Here is a 25,000-nt window from a genome sequence, read left to right on the forward strand (position 1 = left end):
AATGATGTTGGAGGCAGCTTATGGTAGAGAAATGAACATAAAATTATCTGGCAACATCTCTGGTGGACATGCCAATTGCACGCTCCATCAAAACTTGAGACATCTGTGGCATTGTGTTATGTGACAAAACTACACATTTTAGAGTGGCCTTTTATTGTCCCCAGCACAAGGTGCACCTGTGTAATGATCATGCTGTTTAATCAGCTTCATAATATGCAACACCTGTCAGGTGGATGGATTATTTTGGCGAAAGAGATATGCTCACTAACAGGGATGTAAACAAATTTCTGCACATAAATTGAGAGAAATAAGCTTTTTATGCATTTGGAATATTTCTGGGATCTTTTATTTCAGCTCATGAAACATGGGACCAAGACTTTACATGTTGCTGTATAATGTACTCTATTATAATTCGCAATGGATGTAAAAAAATAAATAAAAATAAAACGCTTTCCTACATTTCCGTGCAGCAGGCCAAGTACTTCTATGCTTGCTCAAACATGCTCATTGCTCACATGGAGAACTCCAGACAAAAGACAATGAAGGAATTGACAAATCTCATAAATGATGGTTGTGAAATAAACCAAAACTTGTTTTTCACAGGTGTAGCAGGTGTTGAACTCTGCAAACAATGTTTCCACTCCAAGAATGAGAACGGACTGTAATTAATGCATACATTAACAGAAATTAATGTAACCAAATGACAGGGATTAACGGTACATTAACTGGTGACATATTTAATAATGAGGAATTGATTAAAAAACAAAAACGGGCACGGTTTCAACATGGCTGCGTAAAGACGTGTTCCGAGGCCTCTCCACTAAGGGTTGATACTTTTGGGCTGCAGTCTGAGGTGCAGTTAACTCTAATGAACTTATCCTCTGGGTCTTTCTTTCCTGTGGGTGTGCAGAGAACACACTTTGCACACCTACTGGCTCTAGCAATGTTTGGGTGGCATTCTTGGATATGTCTGTAACTGGGAAAACGAGACAGAACGGTAAATAAGAAGACACGACGAGGACTCGCAACAAGATTGCGGATGCTAAAGTTATGGAGATGCTAGTCACCATCCACACAGAAATGGCTCCGCTACGCTCTAATTTTCATGACCAATCTTCGTACCTCTGTGTCAAGTCTACAAGCTGAAATTATGACAGAAGTCCAGTCAACTATGGGGACACTACAAACAACATATGGAAACATTGTTCACCGACATCAATAAGCGGCTTACCGAATTGGAGACCAAAAACTATGAGTTACCCCCGAGAACGTGAAGCTAAAGGTTAGTCTAGATAAACAGGAAAACCGTTTCCGGAGACAGAACATACATGTGTTCGGAATCCCAGAAGGGACAGAAGGGTGCAATCCCACCGAGTTCATGGCCTCTTTCCTGCAAGACATCCTCGGTGGAGAGATGTTTGACAGACCCCCAGTCATCGACAGCTTATGGCCGTGAACATGATTAACTTTTATTTGCCCTGTTTGGGTAGTCCATGCACCCATATAGATGGCTGACTACCTCGGAATGGAACCGTCTACCATGCCATGGTAGGTATGCAAAGTAATCATTAATAAGCGTTATGGTGTATTGTAACTAGCCTTTTCATTTACAGAACTGAGGTTGAAAGAATAAGCCAAAACCCAATGACGTTCCAATGACGTTCCTTAATTTTCTCCTTTAGTTGGGCCTCAAGGTAGACAAAGTGGCGTATATTACTAGGATATATTAATTTACTTTAGGCCCACAACTTGTAAAAAAAATATATCTATATATATACAGTACCAGTCTAAAGTAGTTTGGACACACAAATCAAGCAAAGGGTGGCAACTCTAAAATCTATTATCATTTGTTTAACACCTTTTTGGTTACTAAATATTTCCATATGTGTTATTTCATAATTTTGATGTGTTCATTATTACACTATTATCTATAATGTAGAAAATCCTAAAAAGAAAAGAAAAACCCTTGAATGAGTAGGTGTGTCCTAACTATTGACTGGTACTGTATGGCCCAAGTATTTAAAGTCTGTTTCAGTCAATTGGAATGGAGATAGCGTTTCTAAGTTGATTGTAGCGGGGATATTCAAAGGTAAAGCCATGGATTTATCTGTGTAAATGTTGTACCGACAGGCTACCATATGCAGATACGATGTCCATTACACATCATCAGTAATTAATGAAATTCTATGATTTTCGTCACCCATAGAGATGCCCCTAGACCTTATTGCTTCAGCCAGTGGTTCTATGACTAACGGAACAGAGCAGGAGATAAAGGACAGCCTTGACGATAGCCCCTACCGATAGGAAATCTTTTGGATAATTGACCAGTTGTGTTAACTGCCGCTGATGGGTCAGAATAAAGTAATTTTACTAAATTAATAAAACTGTCACCCCGATTGACTTTTTCTAATACAGGAAACAATCATTTCCACTCATCTCTTTTCAGCATCGAGAGAGACAATGAGTGCAGGGTGTTTCATTCGGCCAAGATGGTTTATGATATTAAAGCACGTCTCACATTGTCCATTTTATAGAAATAGGCTAATGGATGCAGTTTTCCAGGACTCTGGTATGATGTCTGTTTCGAACATATCATTTAGAGCAGGCATGAAGATAGGCCAAAGTACTCTGCCGGCAAGCTATCAAGGCTGGGTTCCTTGCCAGAAGGCATTGCCTTAATAGTTTCCCAAACCTCTTCAGGAGTGAAGGGAGCATTTAGTCTATTTCCATGCTCATTTGATATACTGTAGTGGGCAAGATGATCTTATTCAGATATTTTGTAATTTTGTTGTTAGATCTTGTACATTGTGAAGTATAAAGAGATTTTTAGAAGTCGCAAAACATTATATTGACAAGCAATGGATCATAAGAAGTGTAGCCATCTGCCATCCTTATAGACTTAATCTATCTTTCGTTCTGTTATTTTTTAAGTTGGTGTGCAAGTAGACGGCATCAAATCAAATCAAATCAAATTTTATTTGTCACATACACATGGTTAGCAGATGTTAATGCGAGTGTAGCGAAATGCTTGTGCTTCTAGTTCCGACAATGCAGTAATAACCAACAAGTAATCTAACTAACAATTCCAAAACTACTGTCTTATACACAGTGTAAGGGGATAAAGAATATGTACATAAGGATATATGAATGAGTGATGGTACAGAGCAGCATAGGCAAGATACAGTAGATGGTATTACAGTATATACATATGAGATGAGTATGTAAACAAAGTGGCATAGTTAAAGTGGCTAGTGATACATGTATTACATAAGGATGCAGTCGATGATATAGAGTACAGTATATATGAATGCATATGAGATTCATAATGTAGGGTAAGTAACATTATATAGGGTAGCATTGTTTAAAGTGGCTAGTGATATATTTACATCATTTCCCATCAATTCCCATTATTAAAGTGGCTGGAGTTGAGTCAGTGTCAGTGTCAGTGTGTTGGCAGCAGCCACTCAATGTTAGTGGTGGCTGTTTAACAGTCTGATGGCATTGAGATAGAAGCTGTTTTTCAGTCTCTCGGTCCCAGCTTTGATGCACCTGTACTGACCTCGCCTTCTGGATGATAGCGGGGTGAACAGGCAGTGGCTCGGGTGGTTGATGTCCTTGATGATCTTTATGGCCTTCTTATAACATCGGGTGGTGTAGGTGTCCTGGAGGGCAGGTAGTTTGCCCCCGGTGATGCGTTGTGCAGACCTCACTACCCTCTGGAGAGCCTTACGGTTGAGGGCGGTGCAGTTGCCATACCAGGCGGTGATACAGCCCGCCAGGATGCTCTCGATTGTGCATCTGTAGAAGTTTGTGAGTGCTTTTGGTGACAAGCCGAATTTCTTCAGCCTCCTGAGGTTGAAGAGGCGCTGCTGCGCCTTCTTCACGATGCTGTCTGTGTGAGTGGACCAATTCAGTTTGTCTGTGATGTGTATGCCGAGGAACTTAAAACTTGCTACCCTCTCCACTACTGTTCCATCGATGTGGATAGGGGGTGTTCCCTCTGCTGTTTCCTGAAGTCCACAATCATCTCCTTAGTTTTGTTGACGTTGAGTGTGAGGTTATTTTCCTGACACCACACTCCGAGGGCCCTCACCTCCTCCCTGTAGGCCGTCTCGTCGTTGTTGGTAATCAAGCCTACCACTGTTGTGTCGTCCGCAAACTTGATGATTGAGTTGGAGGCGTGCGTGGCCACGCAGTCGTGGGTGAACAGGGAGTAGATAATGGTAGATAATGCGGTCTACATTTGATTGTGAGGAATTCTAAATCAGGTGAACAGAAGGATTTGAGTTCCTGTATGTTTCTTTCATCACACCATGTCACGTTAGTCATAAGGCATACGCCCCCGCCCCTCTTCTTACCAGAAAGATGTTTGTCTCTGTCGGCGCGATGCGTGGAGAAACCCGTTGGCTGCACCACCTCGGATAGCGTCGTTCCAGTGAGCCATGTTTCCGTGAAGCACAGAACGTTACAGTCTCTGATGTCCCTCTGGAATGCTACCCTTGCTCGGATTTCATCAACCTTGTTGTCAAGAGACTGGACATTGGCAAGAAGAATGCTAGGGAGTGGTGCACGGTGTGCCCGTCTCCGGAGTCTGACCAGAAGACCGCCTCGTTTCCCTCTTTTTCGGAGTCGTTTTTTTGGGTCGCTGCATGGAATCCACTCCGTTGTCCTGTTTGTAAGGCAGAACACAGGATCCGCGTCGCGAAAAACATATTCTTGGTCGTACTGATGGTGAGTTGACGCTGATCTTATATTCAGTAGTTCTTCTCGACTGTATGTAATGAAACCTAAGATGACCTGGGGTACTAATGTAAGAAATAACACGTAAAAAAAACAAATAACTGCATAGTTTCCTAGGAACGCAAAGCGAGGCGGCCATCTCTGTCGGCGCCGGAAGACATGGACGATTACCGAACTCAGAATATTTTTGCTTGGTAAAAAACAATAGTTTTTTTTACATGCTTTGTATGATCTAAATAGAGTTTGGCCTCAGCATGAGCTAGTGACTTCCTGTTCTCCTGGGTTGGTTGTTGTTTATGAAGAAGTTCTACAGGCTTTACTTCAGCCTCCAACCTTTCCCTATTTTCCATCCTAAGCTTCTTGATCAGAGAGGCTTGGGAAATTATAAAACCCTTTATAGTTGCTTTAGCAGCATCCTAGACAATTGCAGCTGAGACAGGAGAGAGTTGATTGTCACATGACTGGACAACATGCATGTAAGTAGAGGGTATAAAAAATAGCCCAATCTAGAAAATTAATTATGGGGTCTAGAGTAGAAAGTATAGTCTCTGACATTAGGATTTAGCTCTTTCCATATGTCAACTAAACCAGATGAATCACAAATGTTTCTAAGAGTATTTGAGGCTCTATGAATCGAGACTGGAGCATCTGAAGATTTATCCAGTTAATCCAAAGCCAGATATAATCTCCTGAAATAAACCCAAGTCCCTTTGGTGGAGTATGTGTTCAGGGCATATACTTTTAGTATAGTAAGATGACCAAGTATATTACCTGTATTCAAAATAAATAGTCCTTCAGGGTCTGTAACTTGGTGCTCAAATAATAAATGGGACATTTTATTTCCAAGGATGTGCCTCTTTTGTTTGAACTAAAATAAGAAAAATACCCCTGGCCCACCCAGTCCCCCTTCAGCATGTTCTGTTGAAGATAAATGGGTCTCCTGTAGCATAGCAATTAAAACCCTTTCAATTTTTAAGAATGTTAGAATTTTCTACCTCGTGACCACATGCCCCGAACATTCCAGGAGACTGTTTTAAATGAACTGTTTATGTTTCAGTAGTATTAAATAATAACTTAACTCAGACTGAGTAGTGCATCACATAAGAATACAATTTTGAAACCCCCCACTGCTGAGTCCCCAAATGAAACGACACACCCCAAAAACAGTATATACCCTGTTTTCTGTCATGTTGTTAACAGGAAGCCCACTAAGGGTTTTTAAGAAGTTGAATTTTGTCCTATATTGAATAAAGGGGAATTAACATAGATCACATGCAGAGATCCTCTGTTCACCTACTCTGCATCTTACAAAGGCCAATGTAATTAGAGCAGTAAAAATACATATTTTGTCATACCCGTTGTATATGGTCTGATATACCACGGCTGTCAGCCAATCAGCATTCAGGGCTCGACCCACCCATGTTGTAATTGTGATGTTTGTATTTTGACTGCCTTTTTGTTTAATGTTTTACTCTATCCTTATTCCTTTTATTGTAATTAGTCTGTGTGGTGCACTTTGTCTGGTTGTCTATGTAACCCCTGTTAATAGAAAGAGACAGCTGAGCCATTGTGGAGAGAGACTTGCCTATATCTTCGCCACATGCCCCTCCCCTTCTTCTTGTCTCAACATTTTAAATTATACTCTAGAAGACACTATCTTAACACATATTTTAGATCCTTTTCACTGACAACAGCAACTCAATAATCAGCTAGGCCTATTGCCAAGCGCGCTGCCCAAATTGCAGGCTTCCCAAATAGGCATAGGCCTACGAGCTTGTGATTTGAAACGATCCACAGATATTTTTTAAAAGAAGCTAATGATCCTAGATTCCTCTGTGGCTAAGTCATGCTTTCTGGAGAAAGTATTTCCATTTGCTTCGCTATTTGCTTCTCTGTTTTTATATAATCTTTCTTTTTGTTGTCCAGAAGCCAAAGGCACAATCTTAGTCATATTAGCAACCCATCCTAGTTGTTGCATCTTTAGATTCCACTTTCTCAAATTGCTCTGTTGTTTAAGAGAATACATGGAATACACAAGGAATACATTATGACAAAGGTTGGTGTTCGGTAAAAAGGTCATAAATAGATCGTCAGAATACATTTATAGTTGACTACAGATTTCTCAATCAGGGCAAATGACACAGGGAACAAAAGAAGTCACAGGAACATAACCTCTGATGATTGGTTTGCAGTGAAATATAACCTGGGCTGTGTGTGTCTGATATTCTCCAAACTCCACAACCTTATTTTACATTTCTGTTTTTTTAAACTAATTGATTCAGAGTAGGTCTGCCAAGTAAAACACTCTCAACCCCGTTAACCCCCCTTAACCCCCCCCCCCTTAACCCCCTTAACCCTCCCCGCCCCACCACTCACTTAGACCGCTGCTCCTGAGTGGCGAGCAGTGCATCGCAGTGCTAGAGGTGTCACTACAGACCCTGGTTCGATTCCAGACTGTATCACAACCGGCCATGATTGGGAGTCCCATAGGGGGGTGCACAATTGGCTCAGTGTTGTCCGGGTTAGGGTTTGGCCGGGGTAGGCCGTCAATGTAAATAAGAATTTGTTCTTAACTGACATGCCTAGTTAAATAAAGGTTAAATAAATAAACACACACACACACCTCTGTTTTGGCTCAACTTCATGAGAGCTTGTACCTGAAGTCCCCATTGACAAAGTGATTTGTTCCCCTGTGCTCACCCTGCCTGCCCCTGAACTGACAAGAAAGGAGCTGTGCTGGCGTGACTTTGTTGTGCCCTGTCTGAGCAGCCCAGATAGCGCCTCTATCTCGCTGCCTCTCCCCACCTGTTACTAAGCTTGTCACTGCCTCCTCCACCTGTGTAATAAAATTAGCCTCAGCCGAAGGAACTGAGAGAGCAACACGTAATTGCATAGCAAGAAACGAATGGGAAGGCTGGGAATGAAAGAGTCGCTGTTGATATGGGTTTAGCCCCCAAGTCGAACAGTAGAGAGCGTCTCGGTACACAATACACAGACACACATACTCACATACACATAAACACACACATACACACGCACACATACCTAAACACACATAAATACACACATACATACACACACAACCTGCTGAGATGCTGACCCTTTGGAAGGTCAAATGTACAGTTTCAGAACTGGAGATTGCATTTTAAATGTATCCAATACAGCATATCATATTTTCTACTCTTTCTCTCTCCCTATTTCTCTCTCGATCTCCCCCGCCCCTCTCCCTCTCTCTTTCTCTCTCTCTATAGTTACGGGGACATGGTGCCCAAGACGATCGCAGGGAAGATCTTTGGTTCTATCTGTTCTCTGAGCGGGGTGCTGGTAATCGCCCTGCCCGTTCCCGTCATCGTGTCCAACTTTAGCCGCATCTATCACCAGAACCAGAGAGCTGACAAACGGCGTGCTCAGAAAGTACAGGTGAACACCATTCACCTGATGGATCACCTGCATCCAGCTGTAGGGAGGCAAGGGTGTGTGTGTGTGTGTGTGTGTGTGTGTGTGTGTGTGTGTGTGTGTGTGTGTGTGTGTGTGTGTGTGTGTGTGTGTGTGTGTGTGTGTGTGTGTGTGTGTGTGTGTGTGTGTGTGTGTGTGTGTGTGTGTGTGTGTGTGTGTGTGTGTGTGTGACCACCCCTCGCCCCCTATCTTCAGAGGCTAGTCCCGGCCCGCTAGACCTCTGGCATGCAGCATACAGACAGATGTGAGAGGTTACGCACTAGGAACTGCTGGGGGGGTCGATGGGAGGCCCTTGTTCCAGCATCACACAATAAAACCACCATTTAGCAAAGGATCATTAGTTTAATGTCAGCGGCAAAGATCTGATGACAAATCTGCTCTGTTTGATGAAAGGCAGAAAGGATATTTTGGACATTTTCAGCTGGGTGTTCTCCCATTAAGTACGTACTCAGTGTCTGAGTAGCAGATTTATTTATTTATTTTTTACTTTTGTTTAACCACGTAGGCTAGTTGAGAACAAGTTCTCATTTACAACTGCGACCTGGCCAAGATAAAGCATAGCAGTTCAACACATACAACAACACAGAGTTACACATGGAATAAACAAACATACAGTCAATAATACAGTAGAAAAAATAAAAATCTATATACAGTGAGTGCAAATGAGGTAAGATAAGGGAGGTAAAGGCATTAAATTGGCCATGGTGGTGAAGTAATTACAATATAGCAATTAGACACTGTAATGGTAGATGTGCAGAAGATGAATGCGCAAGTAGAGATACTGGGGTGCAAAGGAGCAAGATAAATGAATAAATACAGTATGGGGATGAGGTAGTTGGATGGGCTGTTTACAGATGGGCTATGTACAGGTGCAGTGATCTGTGAGCTGCTCTGACAGCTGGTGCTTAAAGCTAGTGAGGGAGATATGGGTCTCCAGCTTCATTGATTTTTGCAGTTCGTTCCAGTCATTGGCAGCAGAAAACTGGAAGGAAAGGCGGCCAAAAGAGAAATTGGCTTTGGGGGTGCCCAGTGAGATATACCTGCTGGAGCGCGTGCTACGGGTGGGTGCTGCTATGGTGACCAGTGAGCTGAGATAAGGTGGGGCTTTACCTAGTAGAGACTTGTAGATGACCTGGAGCCAGTGGGTTTGGCGACGAGTATGAAGCGGGGGCCAGCCAACGAAAGCGTACAGGTCGCAGTGGTCGGTAATATATGGGGCTTTGGTGACAAAACGGATGGCACTGTGATAGACTGCATCCAATTTGTTGAGTAGAGTTTTGGAGGCTATTTTATAGATGACATCGCCGAAGTCGAGGATCGGTATCATGGGTGAAGGATGATTAGTTGCGAAATAGGAAGCCGATTATAGATTTAGTAGTTGTCTACATATTCTAAGTCAGAACCGTCCAGAGTACTTACTCGGGCAGGTGTGGGCAGTGATTGGTTGAAGAGCATGCACTTAGTTTTACTTGCATTTAAGAGCAGTTGGAGGCCTTTAACAGCAGTTGGAGAGTTGTATGGCATTGAAGCTCGTCTGGAGGTTAGTTAACACAGTGTAGAAAAGAAGGGCCAGAAGTATACAGAATGGTGTCGTCTGCGTAGAGGTGGATCAGAGAATCACCAGCAGTGAGAGCAACATCATTGATGTATACAGAGAACAGAGTCGGTCTGAGAATTGAACCCTGTGGCACCCCCATAGAGACTGCAAGAGGTCCGGACAACAAGCCCTCCGTTTTGACACACTGAACTCTATCAGAGAAGTAGTTGGTGAACCAGGCGAGGCAATGATTTGAGAAACCAAGGCTGTTGAGTCTGCCAATAAGAATGTGGTGATTGACAGAGTCGAATGCTTTGGCCAGGTCGATGAATACAGCTGCACAGTAATGTCTCTTATTGATGGCGGTTATGATATCGTTTACGACCTTGAGCATGGCTGAGGTGCACCTATGACCAGCTCTGAAACCAGGTACGGTGGAATTCGAAATTGTCGTTAATCTGTTTGTTAATTTGGCTTTCGAAGACCTTAGAAAGGCAGGGTAGGATAGATATAGGTCTGTAGCAATTTGGGTCTAGAGTGTCTCACCCTTTGAAGGGGGGGATGACCGCGGCAGCTTCCCAATCTTTGGGAATCTCAGACGATACGAAAGAGAGGTTGAACAGGCTAGTAATAGGGGTTGCGACAATTTCGGCAGATAATTTTAAAAAGAGAGGGTCCAGATTGTCTAGCCCGGCTGATTTGTAGGGGTCCAGGTTTTGCAGTTCTTTAAGAACATCAGCTCTCTGGATTTGGGTGAAGGTGAAATGGGGAGGCTTGGGCGAGTTGCTGTGGGGAGTGCAGTGCTGTTGACCGGAGTAGGGGTAGCCAGGTGGAAAGCATGGCCAGCCGTAGAAAAATGCATATTGAAATTCTCAATTATAGTGGATTTATCAGTGGTGACAGTGTTTCCTAGCCTCAGTGCAGTGGGCAGCTGGGAGGAGATGCTCTTATTCTCCACGGACTTTACAGTGTCCCAGAACTTTTTTGAGTTTGTGCTACAGGATGCAAATGTCTGCTTGAAAAAGCTAGCCTAAGCTTTCCTAACTGCCTGTGTATATTTGTCCCTGACTTCCCTGAAAAGTTCCATATCACGGGGGCTATTTGATGCTAATGTAGAACGCCATAGGATGTTTTTGTGTTGGTTAAGGGCAGTCAGATCTGGAGAGAACCAAGGGCTATATCTGTTCCTGGTTCTACATTTTTTTAATGGGGCATGCTTATTTAAGATGGTGAGGAAGGCACTTTTAAAGAATGACCAGGCATCCTCTACTGACGGGATGAGGTCAATATCCTTCCAGGTTACCCGGACCAGGTTGATTAGGAAGGCCTGCTCGCTGAAGTGTTTTAGGGAGCGTTTGATAGTGATCAGGGGTGGTCGTTTGACCGCAGACCCGTTACGGATGCAGGCAATAAGACAGTGATCGCTGAAATCTTGGTTGAAAACAGCAGAGGTGTATTTGGAGGGCAAGTTGGTTAGGATGATATCTATGAGGGTGCCCGTGTTTACGGATTTGGGGTTGTACCTGGTGGGTTCATTGATAATTTGTTAGAGATTGATGGCATCAAGCTTAGATTGTAGGATGGCCGGGGTGTTAAACATGTCCCAGTTTAGGTCACCTACGTAGCAGCACTAGCTCTGAAGATAGATGGGGGCAATCAGTTCACATTTGGTCTCCATGGCACAGCTGGGGTCAGAGGGTGGTCTATATCAAGCGGCAACGGTGAGAGACTTGTTTCTGGAAAGGTAGATTTTTAAAAGTAGAAGCTCGAATTGTTTGGGTACAGACCTGGATAGTAAGACAGAACTCTGCAGTAGATTGCAACACCGCCCCCTTTGGCAGTTCTATCTTGTCGGAAAATGTTATAGTTAGGGATGGAAATGTCAGGGTTTTTGTCAGGGTTTTTGGTGGTCTTCCTGAGCCAGGATTCAGACACGGCAAGGACATCCGGGTTGGCAGAGTATGCTAGGGCAATAAATAAAACAAACCTTTTCAGGGGACGAAGCGATGGCAGAGCTAGTTGAGAAAAACCCCACCGGGTGAATGACATCGGTGGTCCAGTCATGATGAGTCGGCGGGGGTCCAAGCTAGTTGGCAAAAAGAGATATTGTAGCCCAAGTAGTGGCTGGTGGACCTCTTTGGCTAGCCAGGAGATGGGCCTAGCAAGGCTAGCTCCAGGCTAATTGGTTATTGCTTCGGGACAGTGACATTAGCCAGGAGTGGCCACTCGAATAGCAGCTAGCTAGCTGCGGTGATCCGGGTGAAGAAAAAAAAAAGGTTCAGAGCTTGCGGTAGGAATCCGGAGATATGGAGAAAAATAAGTCCAAATTGCTCTGGTTTGAGTCGCACTGTGCAGACTGGCGAGAGTTGTCCGTGCTAAAGGTAGCTGATGACCGCTAGCAGTGGCTAGCTGACTACTATCTAGTAGCTAGTTAGCTGGCTAGCATCTGTTGGGGTTTCGGTTCAGGCGACGGTTCAGACAACGGATCAGCATGGTGGGTATAGTGGCCAAAGAATTTGTCCGATGTACTTTAGACAGCTAGCGGGCCATGGCTAACTAGTAGCCAGTTAGCTGGTAGCCAGTTAGTTGGCTAGCTGTTGATGAGTTGATGAGTTCTTAAGTATAAATATAGCAGATCCATACCACATTGGGTGAGGCGGGTTGCAGGAGAGTATATTCAGTCCGTAGATAGAAAGTGATATTAAAATATTAAATATATATACGAAAAAAAACAAGGAAAAACTATGTTTACAAGGGACAAGACAAAAACACATGTCCGACTGCTACGCCGTCAGCCTGCACACATCCTGTGTGTTCTCGGAGTTCCTGGGAGAGAGACCCTCTACAGGTGCTCTGACCATACCCACTAAACGCTAAGTACACACACACACCAAGCATTAAGTGGCCGTGCCTAACCACTCTCACCACAGCCCCAGTGGTGTTGACCTTTCATAAAATGATAGTCCATCAAGGCAGAGTGTAGTTGAGTCCAGTATGAGGTCATACTCCTGAGGTCACAATCAACAGGTTACACTCCTGAGGTTACACTCCTGAGGTTACACTCCTCAGGTTACACTCCTGCGGTTACACTCCTGAGGTTACACTCCTGCGGTTACACTCCTCAGGTTACACTCCTCAGGTTACACTCCTCAGGTTACACTCCTCAGGTTACACTCTTGAGGTTACACTCAACAGGTCACACACCTGTGGTTACACTCCTTGGGTTACACTCCTTGGGTTACACTCCCCAGGTTACACTCCCCAGGTTACACTCCCCAGGTTACACTCCCCAGGTTACACTCCTTGGGTTACACTCCTTGGGTTACACTCCTTGGGTTACACTCCCCAGGTTACACTCCCCAGGTTACACTCCCCAGGTTACACTCCCCAGGTTACAGGTTACACTCCTGACGTTACACTCCCCAGGTTACACTCCCCAGGTTACACTCCTGAGGTCACATTCCTGTGGTTACACTGCTGAGGTCAAATGTTAAGGCAAATAACTGGTGTGTGCTTTCCTATGGTTTCTACAGTGAGTAGCATTGTCATTGTATCTTCTAACACTGCAGTGGAAACGTCATAGACACGGTGCTAATCAGTCTCTAAAGACTGTCCCTGACGACCCCTACCCCCTACCTCCTGCCCCGTACCTGCTAACAGTTATTACTCTCTTGTGCCAGGCTTCTGAAATGTGTACCACATGCACCTTCAAACTGGGCACACACTGGTTGAATCAACGTTGTTTCCATTTCATTCCTATGAAATTTCATTGAACCAACGTGGAGTAGATGTTGAACTGACATCTGTGCCCGGTGGGTTGGTCCACGTGCGCTGACGAGCCAGAGCGGGTGTCTCTCAAATTAGCTGTCTTCACCTCTCCCTCATCAGTCTTCCTCCCTGATTTAATAGCGGGCTGGCTGCTCAGGCTCCCAGTACAATTAGCTGGCCGTCTGGGGCCAACACTGTAAAAAAACAGACTTCTCATGTATCCTATCCTGTCTTCCTCGTCCTAGTACAGACCTTTAACTTCATCTAGCAGACAGGCGGATAGTTATTCTATTTTCATAGCTAACTAAAGTACAATAATATGTAAGAAGGATACTAAGATTGGTATTGTTACGCATCAACCCTGTGTGGCGGGCTCCCCTAACGCACCATCCCATTTACTCTAACTGAGGGTCGCCACTAGCTTGACCAGCCACACAAAGAGGACAAGTAGAACTTTGAGGCTCGTCTTATTCACTGGTGAAATGTTACTGAAGCCCAGAGTCATGGCAGCAAAGGTTTTATTTTAGTGTAACACAAATCACAAATCTAGTTGCTAGAGCAATAGGGAGGGCTCTCACCCACAGCACAGCAGGTTCTGACTGGGCTGGGGTCACGGTGTTAATGGCACAGCAAAGTTATGTGGTGCCATACAGAGAGAGACTGTGTGCCATCAGGGTCAGAGAGAGACAGTGTGCCGTCAGGGCCAGAGAGACAGTGTCCGGTCAAGGCCAGAGAGAGACAGTGTGCCGTCAGGGCCAGAGAGAGACAGTGTGCCATCAGGGCCAGAGAGAGACAGTGTGCCGTCAGGGCCAGAGGGAGACAGTGTGCCGTCAGGGCCAGAGAGAGACAGTGTGTCGTCAGGGCCAGAGAGAGACAGTGTGTCGTCAGGGCCAGAGAGACAGTGTGTCGTCAGGGCCAGAGAGACAGTGTGTCGTCAGGGCCAAAGAGAGACAGTGTGCCGTCAGGGCCAGAGAGAGACAGTGTGCCGTCAGGGTCAGAGAGACAGTGTGCCGTCAGGGCCAGAGAGAGACAGTGTGTCGTCAGGGCCAGAGAGAGACAGTGTGCCGTCAGGGCCAGAGAGACTGTGTGCCGTCAGGGCCGGAGAGAGACAGTGTGCCATCAGGGCCAGAGAGAGACAGTGTGCCGTCAGGGCCAGAGGGAGACAGTGTGCCGTCAGGGCCAGAGAGAGACAGTGTGTCGTCAGGGCCAGAGAGAGACAGTGTGTCGTCAGGGCCAGAGAGACAGTGTGTCGTCAGGGCCAGAGAGACAGTGTGTCGTCAGGGCCAGAGAGAGACAGTGTGCCGTCAGGGCCAGAGAGAGACAGTGTGCCGTCAGGGCCTGAGAGAGACAGTGTGCCGTCAGGGCCAGAGAGACAGTGTGCCGTCAGGGCCAGAGAGAGACAGTGTGCCGTCAGGGCCAGAGAGAGACAGTGTGCCATCAGGGCCAGAGAGAGACAGTGTGCCGTCAGGGCCAGAGAGACTGTGTGCCGTCAGGGTCAGAGAGAGACAATGTGCCATCAGGGCCAGAGAGAGACAGTGTGCCATCAGGGCCATAGAGAGACAGTGTGCCGTCAGGGCCAGAGAGACAGTGTGCCGTCAAGGCCAGAGAGACAGTGTGCCGTCAGGGCCAGAGAGAGACAGTGTGCCATCAGGGCCAGAGAGACTGTTCCGTCAGGGCCAGAGAGACAGTGTGCCGTCAGGGCCAGAGAGAGACAGTGTGCCGTCAAGGCCAGAGAGAGACAGTATGCCGTCAAGGCCAGAGAGAGACAGTGTGCCATCAAGGCCAGAGAGAGACAGTGTGCCATCAAGGCCAGAGAGAGACAGTGTGTCATCAGGGCCATAGAGAGACAGTGTGTCATCAGGGCCAGAGAGAGACAGTGTGCCGTCAAGGCCAGAGAGAGACAGTGTGCCGTCAAGGCCAGAGAGAGACAGTGTGCCGTCAAGGCCAGAGAGAGACAGTGTGCCATCAAGGCCAGAGAGAGACAGTGTGCCGTCAAGGCCAGAGAGAGACAGTGTGTCTCAGTACACATCACCCATATTTCCAATGCCTCCTTTCAGTTAGATACTGCTCCAGTTTTTCATTTAAGTTTTTCCTACATTAAATGAAGCCTTTCATCAACTTGTCTGAGTAAAGCGAATGACATGAGACAGGCAGCCTGCTCACTTAAGTGAGTCCTATGTCCTATATATCCCACTGGTGAGGGCCAGAGAAAGCAGCAGCATAGAAGTGCTGGCCTGTTCCCGGATCTGTTTGTGCTGTCTTGTCAATGACATAGGCGTTGGCAAGATAGTACAAACAGATCTGGGACCAGGCTACAGGTTCTGGCACAGTCACACATATCCACACGCTCTGTAATCCCCAAGGACAGCACAGGTTGTCTCACAGGTTGAATCACCAAACCTCTAAACCAGCAAATGGGTTTCATTACATCACAGGAGTCTTCTGGGAGAAGTGATGCTCCAACTCTTTTTCGGATTTCTAAAGTGTGTTTTTGCAAAGCGTTCGCCTGGATCAATGTAAAAGAAATGACACTCACCTTGAACGATTGAAAAGCACATTAGACTGTTACAGTGCCGTTTGAAAGTATTCAGACCCCTTGACTTTTTGCACATTTTCTTACGTTACAGCCTTATTCTAATCTTGATTAAATAGTTTTTCTTCCTCATCAATCTACACACAATACCCCATCATCACAAAGCAAAACAGGATTTTTGATTTTTTTTGCTAATTTATATATTTAAAAAACAGATATCAAATTTATTCAGACCTTTTCAGACCTTTTACTCTGTACTTTGTTGAAGCACCTTTGGCAGCTATTACAGACTCAATTCTTTTGGGGTATGACGCTACAAGCTTGGCACACCTGTATTTGGGGAGTTTCTCCCATTCTTCTCTGCAGATCCTCTCAAGCTCTGACAGGTTGAATGGGGATGGTTACTGTACAACTATTTTCTCTTCAAAGATGTTCGATCAGGTTCAAGTCCGTGCTCTTGGTTGGGCCACTCAAGGACATTCAGAGACTTGCCCCGAAGCCACTCCTGCGTTGTCTTGGCTGTGTGATTAGGGTCGTTGTCCTGTTGGAAGGTTGAACCTTCACCCCAGTCGGAGGTCCTGAGCGCTCTGGAGCAAGTTTTCATCAAGGAACTCTCTGTACTTTGCTCCGTTCATCTTTGCCTTGATCCTGACTAGTCTCCAAGTCCCTGCCACTGATAAAAACATCCCCATAGCATGATGCTACCACCTCCATGCTTTACCCGTAGTGATGGTGCCAGGTTTCCTGCAGATGTGACACTTTACATTCAGACCAGAGAAACTTGTTTCTCATGGTCTGAGAGTCTTTAGGTGCTATTTGGCAAACTCCAAGCGGGCTTTTACTGAGGAGGAGCTTCCGACTGGCCGCTCTACTATAAAGGCCTGATTGGTGGAGTGCTGCAGAGATGGTTGTCCTTCTGGAAAGTTCTCCCATCTCCACACAGGAACTCTAGAGCTCTGTCACCTCCCTGACCAAGGCCCTTCTCCCCCGATTGCTCAGTTTGGCCAGGAGGCCAGCTCAAGGATGATCAATGGAAACAGGATGCACCTGAGCTCAATTTCAACCTTATTTTTTAAAATCCATTTTAGAATAAGGCTGTAACTTAACAAAATGTGGAAAAAGTAAATGGGTCTGAATACTTTCCAAAGGTAGTCACTTGAATCTCACCTTTTTTTCAGATGTCAGATGTCCTCTGTGATCTCGATGTACTTTTTTATTAACCAATAACTTGACTTGTGATTCCGTCATAGAGATGGAGAATGAATCAAAATGACAATATATAAAGAGACTATGAGAGGAAAACCTGCTGCTTTAGCTACAAGGGAGACTGGGGCTGAAGGATAGCTTGATTCATTGTGATATGAACAGGACTGAAAAAGAGATGAATCACCCCCATTTACCATACTGTATAGCCGTTTCATAAGTCACAGACACACCAAGATCAAGGAAAGATCTCTAGGATTTAGAACAAGAGAGAACTTTGGAAGTCCTGCATGGATTGACAGACTCAAAACTCACCTACCATAATGTCCTTCATCATGCTCTTCATCATCTTTATCACCATTTCAATGTTTTTACACTGATTGGCAGCAAGTTTTAATTGCTTATTTTTAATTTCCATCTACAATTAGCTTCTGTTTTTCTTCTTTTGTTTATAGTTATTCCCCACCAAGGATCCATTGGAAGTGCCTCAGTATCCTACTAAAAACAGCAATTGCACTAACATGAAATATATCATAATAGCTAACATGAAATAGATTGAACCATAGGAAACTCTAAACCCTTTCAAGCCATAATAATACGAGTCATCATTTTACATCATCCAGGGAAGGGGTGATGAGGCTGCACATTCTCACCATTAGATGATAAGACATTTCTCATCCTTGTCTTGTTCTGACACGTTAACCTCTCCCCACACAGAAAGCCAGACTGGCCAGGATAAGAATAGCCCAGGCGGGCAGCTCCTGCACGGGATTCCTTCAGAGCAAACGCAACGACCTCCTCAACGACCTGCTGGAGCTCACGGTAAGGCTCCCATTTGACCTCTGAGGGCCCAAGACTGCATTAGCCCACTGAGCTAAAGGACCCAGTGCTAGTTTGAAATATACACATGTCACCAACTAGGTTTGACCCCAGGATGTGTGCACCAAGTGGTGAATACCACAAGGCTGAGTTAGCCCGCTGAGCTAAAGCTCAAGCATGTCTGTTTTAGTGCTCTCTGCTGTCTGTGTTAGTGCTCTCTGATGTAAGTTTTAGTGCGCTCTGCTGTCTGTTAGTGCTCTCTGCTGTCAGTTTTAGTGTTCTCTGCTGTCTGTTTTAGTCCTCTCTATTGTTAGTTTTAGTGATCTGTTTTAGTGATCTCTGCTGTCTGTTTTAGTGATCTCTGCTGTCTGTTTTAGTGCTCTCTGCTGTCTGTTTTAGTCCTCTCTGCTGTCTGTTTTAGTGATCTCTGCTGTCTGTTTTAGTGCTCTCTGCTGTCTGTTTTAGTGCTCGCTGCTGTCTGTTTTTGTGCTCTCTGCTGTCAGTTTTAGTGCTCTCTGCTGTCTGTTTTAGTGCTATCTGCTGTCTGTTTTAGTGCTCTCTGCTGTCTGATTTAGTGCTCTCTGCTGTCTGTTTTAGTGCTCTCTGCTGTCTGTTTTAGTGCTCTCTGCTGTCTGTTTTAGTGCTCTCTGCTGTCTGTTTTAGTGATCTCTGCTGTCTGTTTTTGTGCTCTCTGATGTCAGTTTTAGTGCTCTCTGCTGTCTGTTTTAGTGCTCTCTGCTGTCTGTTTTAGTGCTCTCTGCTGTCTGTTTTAGTGATCTCTGCTGTCTGTTTTTGTGCTCTCTGATGTCTGTTTTAGTGCTCTCTGCTGTCTGTTTTAGTGCTCTCTGCTGTCTGTTTTAGTGCTCTCTGCTGTCTGTTTTAGTGATCTCTGCTGTCTGTTTTAGTGCTCTCTGCTGTCAGTTTTAGTGCTCTCTGCTGTCTGTTTTTGTGCTCTCTGATGTCAGTTTTAGTGCTCTCTATTGTCAGTTTTATTTCTCTGCTGTCTGTTTTAGTTTTCTGTTGTCAGTTTTCGTTCTTTGCTGTCTGCTTTAGTGCTCTCTGCTGTCTGATTTAGTGCTCTCTGCTGTCAGTTTTAGTGCTCTCTGCTGTCTGTTTTAGTGATATCTGCTGTCAGTTTTAGTGCTCTCTGCTGTTTGTTTTAGTGCTCTCTATTGTCAGTTTTAGTGCTCTCTGCTGTCTGATTTAGTGCTCTCTGCTGTCAGTTTTAGTGCTCTCTGCTGTCTGTTTTTGTGCTCTCTGATGTCAGTTTTAGTGCTCTCTATTGTCAGTTTTATTTCTCTGCTGTCTGTTTTAGTTTTCTGTTGTCAGTTTTCGTTCTTTGCTGTCTGCTTTAGTGCTCTCTGCTGTCTGCTTTAGTGCTCTCTGCTGTCTGTTTTAGTGATCTCTGCTGTCAGTTTTAGTGCTCTCTGCTGTCTGTGTTAGTGCTCTCTGCTGACTGTTTTAGTGATCTCTGCTGTCTGTTTAAGTGATCTCTGCTGTCTGTTTTAGTGCTATCTGCTGTCTGTTTTTGTGCTCTCTGATGTCAGTTTTAGTGCTCTCTATTGTCAGTTTTATTTCTCTGCTGTCTGTTTTAGTTTTCTGTTGTCAGTTTTCGTTCTTTGCTGTCTGCTTTAGTGCTCTCTGCTGTCAGTTTTAGTGCTCTCTGCTGTCTGTTTTAGTGATCTCTGCTGTCAGTTTTAGTGCTCTCTGCTGTTTCTTTTAGTGCTCTCTATTGTCAGTTTTAGTGCTCTCTGCTGTCTGTGTTAGTGCTCTCTGCTGTCTGTTTTAGTGATCTCTGCTGTCTGTTTTAGTGCTCTCTGCTGTCTGTTTTAGTGCTCTCTGCTGTCTGTTTTAGTGCTCTCTGCTGTCTGTTTTAGTGCTCTCTGCTGTCTGTCTGTTTAGTGCTCTCTGCTGTCTGTGTTAGTGCTCTCTGCTGTCTGTCAGTGTTAGTGCTCTCTGCTGTCAGTTTTAGTGCTGTGTCAGTTTTAGTGCTCTCTGCTGTCTGTTTTAGTGCTCTCTGCTGTCTGTGTTAGTGCTCTCTGCTGTCTGTTTTAGTGCTCTCTGCTGTCTGTTTTAGTGCTCTCTGCTGTCTGTTTTAGTGCTCTCTGCTGTCTGTTTTAGTGATCTCTGCTGTCTGTTTTAGTGATCTCTGCTGTCTGTTTTAGTGCTCTCTGCTGTCTGTTTTAGTGCTCTCTGCTGTCTGTTTTAGTGATCTCTGCTGTCTGTTTTAGTGCTCTCTGCTGTCAGTTTTAGTGCTCTCTGCTGTCTGTTTTAGTGATCTCTGCTGTCTGTTTTAGTGCTCTCTGCTGTCTGTTTTAGTGCTCTCTGCTGTCTGTTTTTGTGCTCTCTGCTGTCAGTTTTAGTGCTCTCTGCTGTCCGTTTTAGTGCTCTCTGCTGTCAGTTTTAGCTCTCTCTGTTGTCTTGTGTCTTCTTTCAGTTCACAAGTCTGTTGTGTCTTGTTTTCCAGGTAATGAAGCGTAGTCAGGCATGTTGTCTTCTCTGTAGCCCTAATTAAACATGGTCAGACGGGAGAAGGAGAAACTGTTATTGTGTTTGTGTCACTCTTTGTTATTGTCCATGAATGTGCTGGCTGTTACATTGAAAGATTACAGTAGAAAATGGCTCTAAATTATGCCATCGATTTAGAAGGCTTTAGTATGCATTGTGGGATGTTGTAGGATAAATTAAATTATATTGGTATTAATGTTATGGGATGATTTGAAATATGGTAGTATTCATGTTGTGGGAGAAATTAAACGATAGGGGTGCATCACAGCAGGCATTTATGGACAAATGTTCCATATCTCTTTACTTCTTCGCCATTTAGGGAGCGGTGGATGGATTACCATAATAAATGGCACAGACTGACATGACTGTCATTCTCTCAGCAACACTCTGGTTAACTGTAGCAAGGCCTGAAATCCCTCTATGTCTACAACCAGCCGTGACCGGGAGTCCCATAGGGCAACGCACAATTGGCTCAGCGTCGTCCAGGTTAGGGGAGGGTTTGGCCGGGAGTGCTTTACTTAGCTCATCGCGCTCTAGCGACTCCTTGTGGCGGGCCGGGCGCCTGCAAGCTGTCTTCGGTCATCAGTTGAACGGTGTTTCCTCCGGGTTAAGCAGGCAGGTGTTAAGAAGCGCAGTTTGGCGGGTCATGTTACAGAGGACGCATGACTCGACCTTCGCCTCTCCCTAGCCTGTTGGGGAGTTGCAGCAATGAGACAAGATCGCAATTGGATACCACGAAATTGGGGAGAAAAAGGGGGTAAAATACAAACAAAAAATATTGTAAAAAAATGTATCCATATGAGAAGTAAAGCCATGTCTGTCTTCATTTTTTTCTGTCACTGTCTCTTCTCTCCTCTTCAACTCTCTGAAGCAACAACCTTACAAGCAAAACAATATCCACGAGGTATTTAATCAGCCATCACATGAGGTTACAATGAAAAACTACACATGCAACATCCTCAATCCACTTGAATTCTGTCAGCAAAGACTAATCTTAACCCTACCTGTCTGGTAGATATTGATAATGAGACAAAATGCCTTGAGCTCAATTGGCTAATCCACACACTTGTACCATTGTACAGATGTAGGATCTTAATTAGATCACTCTTTTGTTGTTGATCATTTTCCTGCAGACTTGTTGTGTATTTGAGGTTTAAAAATGCTTCTAAATTTGGCTATTTCCATGTTAAAATTTTAGACTTGATTTGCTCAACCCTAAAAAGAAATATGTTAATTATAATCCACATAATAATTATTTTCCTGCTGTAGCAGATTGACTCAAATTAAGATGCTACATCTGTATGCCATGTATGTGACTGTTAAAAATGTTTGTATTGTATGTTTTTCTTTGTGTTTTTGTGTGTTTCTGTGTGTCTCCACTAAGGGCTCAGACGATGAGGAACTGCTGCTCAGCAAGAGCATGTCATTATTAGAGAGTCAACACCACCATCTATTGCACTGTCTGGAGAAGACCACTGTGAGTCTCTAGTCCAACCATACTATATGACGAGAAAACCATACTCTAACCATACTCTAACATACTCTATGACTACAAAATCATAATATAACCATACTCTAACATACTGTATGACTAGAAAACCATACTCTAACATAGTCTGGCTAGAAAACCATACTCTAACCATATTCTAACATACTCAGTGACTAGAAAACCATACTTTAACATATTCTATGCCTAGAAAACTATACTCTAACCATATTCTAACATACTCAATGAATAGAAAACCATACTCTAACCATATTCTAACATACTCAATGAATAGAAAACCATACTATTCTAACATACTCAGGGCTCTCTAATTCTGTTCCTGGAGAGCTACAGTCCTGTAGTTTATTTTGCTCCAACTGTGATCTAGTTACAACTGGAGTTAGAGCAAAAACCTACAGGAGGGTATTTTTCCGGGAACAGGGTTGGAGAGCCATGCGTCTAACCATACTCTAACATAATGTATGACTAGAAAACCATAGTCTAGCCATACTCTGCCATACTTGTCAGGATTCCTCTGTAAAAAACGTTTCATGATAAATATAGTCTTATTCGTTATTCAAATAAAGGAAACATGTTATCCAATGTTGTTATCGAGAGGAGTTGACATGCCCCACACCTAATAACTATTCTGTCACGATATAAACCTAATGACAACTATTATATAACTATTTAACCTAATAACTATTCTGTCACCATATAAACCTAATGACAACTATTCTATCACTATTTAACCTAATAACTATTCTGTCACCATATAAACCTAATAACAACTATTCTGTCACTATATAAACCTAATAACAACTATTCTGTCACCATATAAACCTAATGACAACTATTCTGTCACCATATAAACCTAATGACAACTATTCTATAACTATTTAACCTAATAACAACTATTCTGTCACTATATAAACCTAATAACAACTATTCTATAACTATTTAACCTAATAACAACTATTCTATAACTATTTAACCTAATAACAACTATTCTATAACTATTTAACCTAATAACAACTATTCTGTCGCTATATAAACCTTATAGCAACTATTATGTCACCATATAAACCTAATAGCAACTATTCTGTCACTATATAAAACTAATAACAACTATTCTGTCACCATATAAACCTAATAACAACTATTCTGTCACTATTTAAACCTAATGACAACTATTCTATCACTGTTTAACCTAATAACTATTCCGTCACCACATAAACCTAATGACAACTATTCTGTAACTATATAAACCTAATATATTCACTTCTATAGGGTGAATATATAATCGAGCGAGCAGCATCTGTCTTTTAATGCCACTCCTCTGCAGGCCCATGAGTTTATGGATGAGCAGCTGTATGAACAGAACTGTCTGGAGACCACGGTCCAGAGCTACACCTCCCGTAGCCCCTCCCTCTCCAGCCAGGACAGGCCCATAGGCACCTGCTGTACCCGCCGGGTGAAGAGGAGCTCCCCCCTGCCCAACTCCAGCATGCCCCTCCAGCCCAGCCATCAGCATGGGCCGCTACAGGAGCTCAGCGCCCTCCGCATCCAGTGCGGGGACAAGCTACCCTCCACCACCAGGTTAGAGACTGCAGGCAGCACAGGGAGAGGGAGACAGGTTGAATACGCTCTTGGCATCTTTCTATCCAAAGTGTTTGACATGGTTGATCATGGAAATATTACTTTAGAAATTGCATTATTACGGTTTTCATGATTATACATATAATTGGATATATAGTTATGTTTATTATAGAGAACAATTTGTTTAGGCAAATGGCTGTGCATCTACCATGGCCAAGATATCCTGCAGTGTGCCACAGGCAGTGGCGGATTTAGGTATAGGGGGGTCATTTTGATTCCTAAGATATATCAATGACCTTGCTGCTGTGTCTCCTACTCTACTTTACATTCTCTTTTCTGATGATATCAATTTGATTTTATCACACAACCATTTTTATTCACTAATTAATGAAGCCAACTCAGGTATGGCCACATTTTCTGAATGGTTCCAGATAAACAGATTATCTTTAAATGTTAAAAAGAAAGTCCTACTATTGTATTCACTAGTAAGAATAAGAAATAAAACATTTTTTTTAAAGAATGAAATAGAACAAGTCACATCCACTAGAGTTCTAAGTGATGAAAAATGATCATGGAAAGATCATATTAAATTTGTCAGTAGCAAAGTGATGAAATCTGTTGGTATCATCAGAAAGATTAGTGGTTTGGTACATCAGGCTTGCTTCCTAACTCTATACTTTTGCTTAATTTACCCATCTCTCATTTACTGTAATATTGTCTGGGCCAGTACATTCTTTTTGTACGTATTGTACGTACCTGCACACCGTTTTACCAGTTTTTTATCTGTACTGTTTTGTCTTTCACTTCTTTTCTTTGGTGTGAATAAATAAAACCTAAACCCTATCCATTGCAGGTTGTATCCAATCCAAGTTTCCTCTCCTTAGGCACAGGTCTACAATCAACTTAACTGGACTAAGCTGATCTTAAATCATGGTGCAACTTCATCATACTCGGCACAGACATGCGTCATGCACACATGGAGTCCCCATAGAAAACACTAGATGGCGGTGTAGGGTTGTATCTAGCACTTTTGTTACAAGTTGTTGGGCCATTTGTAAAATTACAGTACTTTTACAGTATTATTCCACCCTCTCCCTCTGTATGTCTGTCTTTATCTCTCCATCTTTCTTACTCTGTCTTTCTCTCTCTCTCTTGCTCTCTATACTCTCTGTCTCTCTCTCAGTCGCTCTAGTCTCAACATGAAGACAGACGAGGTGGGTCTGTTCAACTGCAAGGGCGGTCAGATCACCACGGCAATCATCAGCATCCCCACGCCCCACTCTGCCACCCCGGACGGGGACGGTCTTCACGGACCCCCCCAGCGCAGACCCCCCCCTCCCCCCACCGGCCC

The 25,000-nt window shown here is 43.9% G+C and overlaps 1 protein-coding gene across 2 annotated transcripts in view; it reads left to right on the forward strand.

Moving 5' to 3' along the window:
* Nucleotides 1-25,000, forward strand: part of LOC112263087 (potassium voltage-gated channel subfamily D member 3-like) — a 140,224-nt gene that overhangs the window by 114,460 nt on the left and 764 nt on the right. Inside the window, exons 3-8 of one of the 2 annotated variants that reach the window (XM_042330862.1) lie at nucleotides 7,992-8,160; nucleotides 17,955-18,059; nucleotides 21,436-21,468; nucleotides 21,949-22,041; nucleotides 23,396-23,649; nucleotides 24,833-25,000. The exon at nucleotides 24,833-25,000 is cut by the window's right edge and continues 764 nt beyond it. In XM_042330862.1, coding sequence (XP_042186796.1) covers nucleotides 7,992-8,160; nucleotides 17,955-18,059; nucleotides 21,436-21,468; nucleotides 21,949-22,041; nucleotides 23,396-23,649; nucleotides 24,833-25,000 — 822 coding nt within the window. The remainder of the gene's footprint in view (nucleotides 1-7,991; nucleotides 8,161-17,954; nucleotides 18,060-21,435; nucleotides 21,469-21,948; nucleotides 22,042-23,395; nucleotides 23,650-24,832) is intronic. The other variant, XM_042330866.1, reaches the window with a different exon arrangement.

Source organism: Oncorhynchus tshawytscha, linkage group LG02 (genome assembly GCF_018296145.1).
Source record: "Oncorhynchus tshawytscha isolate Ot180627B linkage group LG02, Otsh_v2.0, whole genome shotgun sequence".
Lineage (NCBI taxonomy): Eukaryota > Metazoa > Chordata > Actinopteri > Salmoniformes > Salmonidae > Oncorhynchus > Oncorhynchus tshawytscha.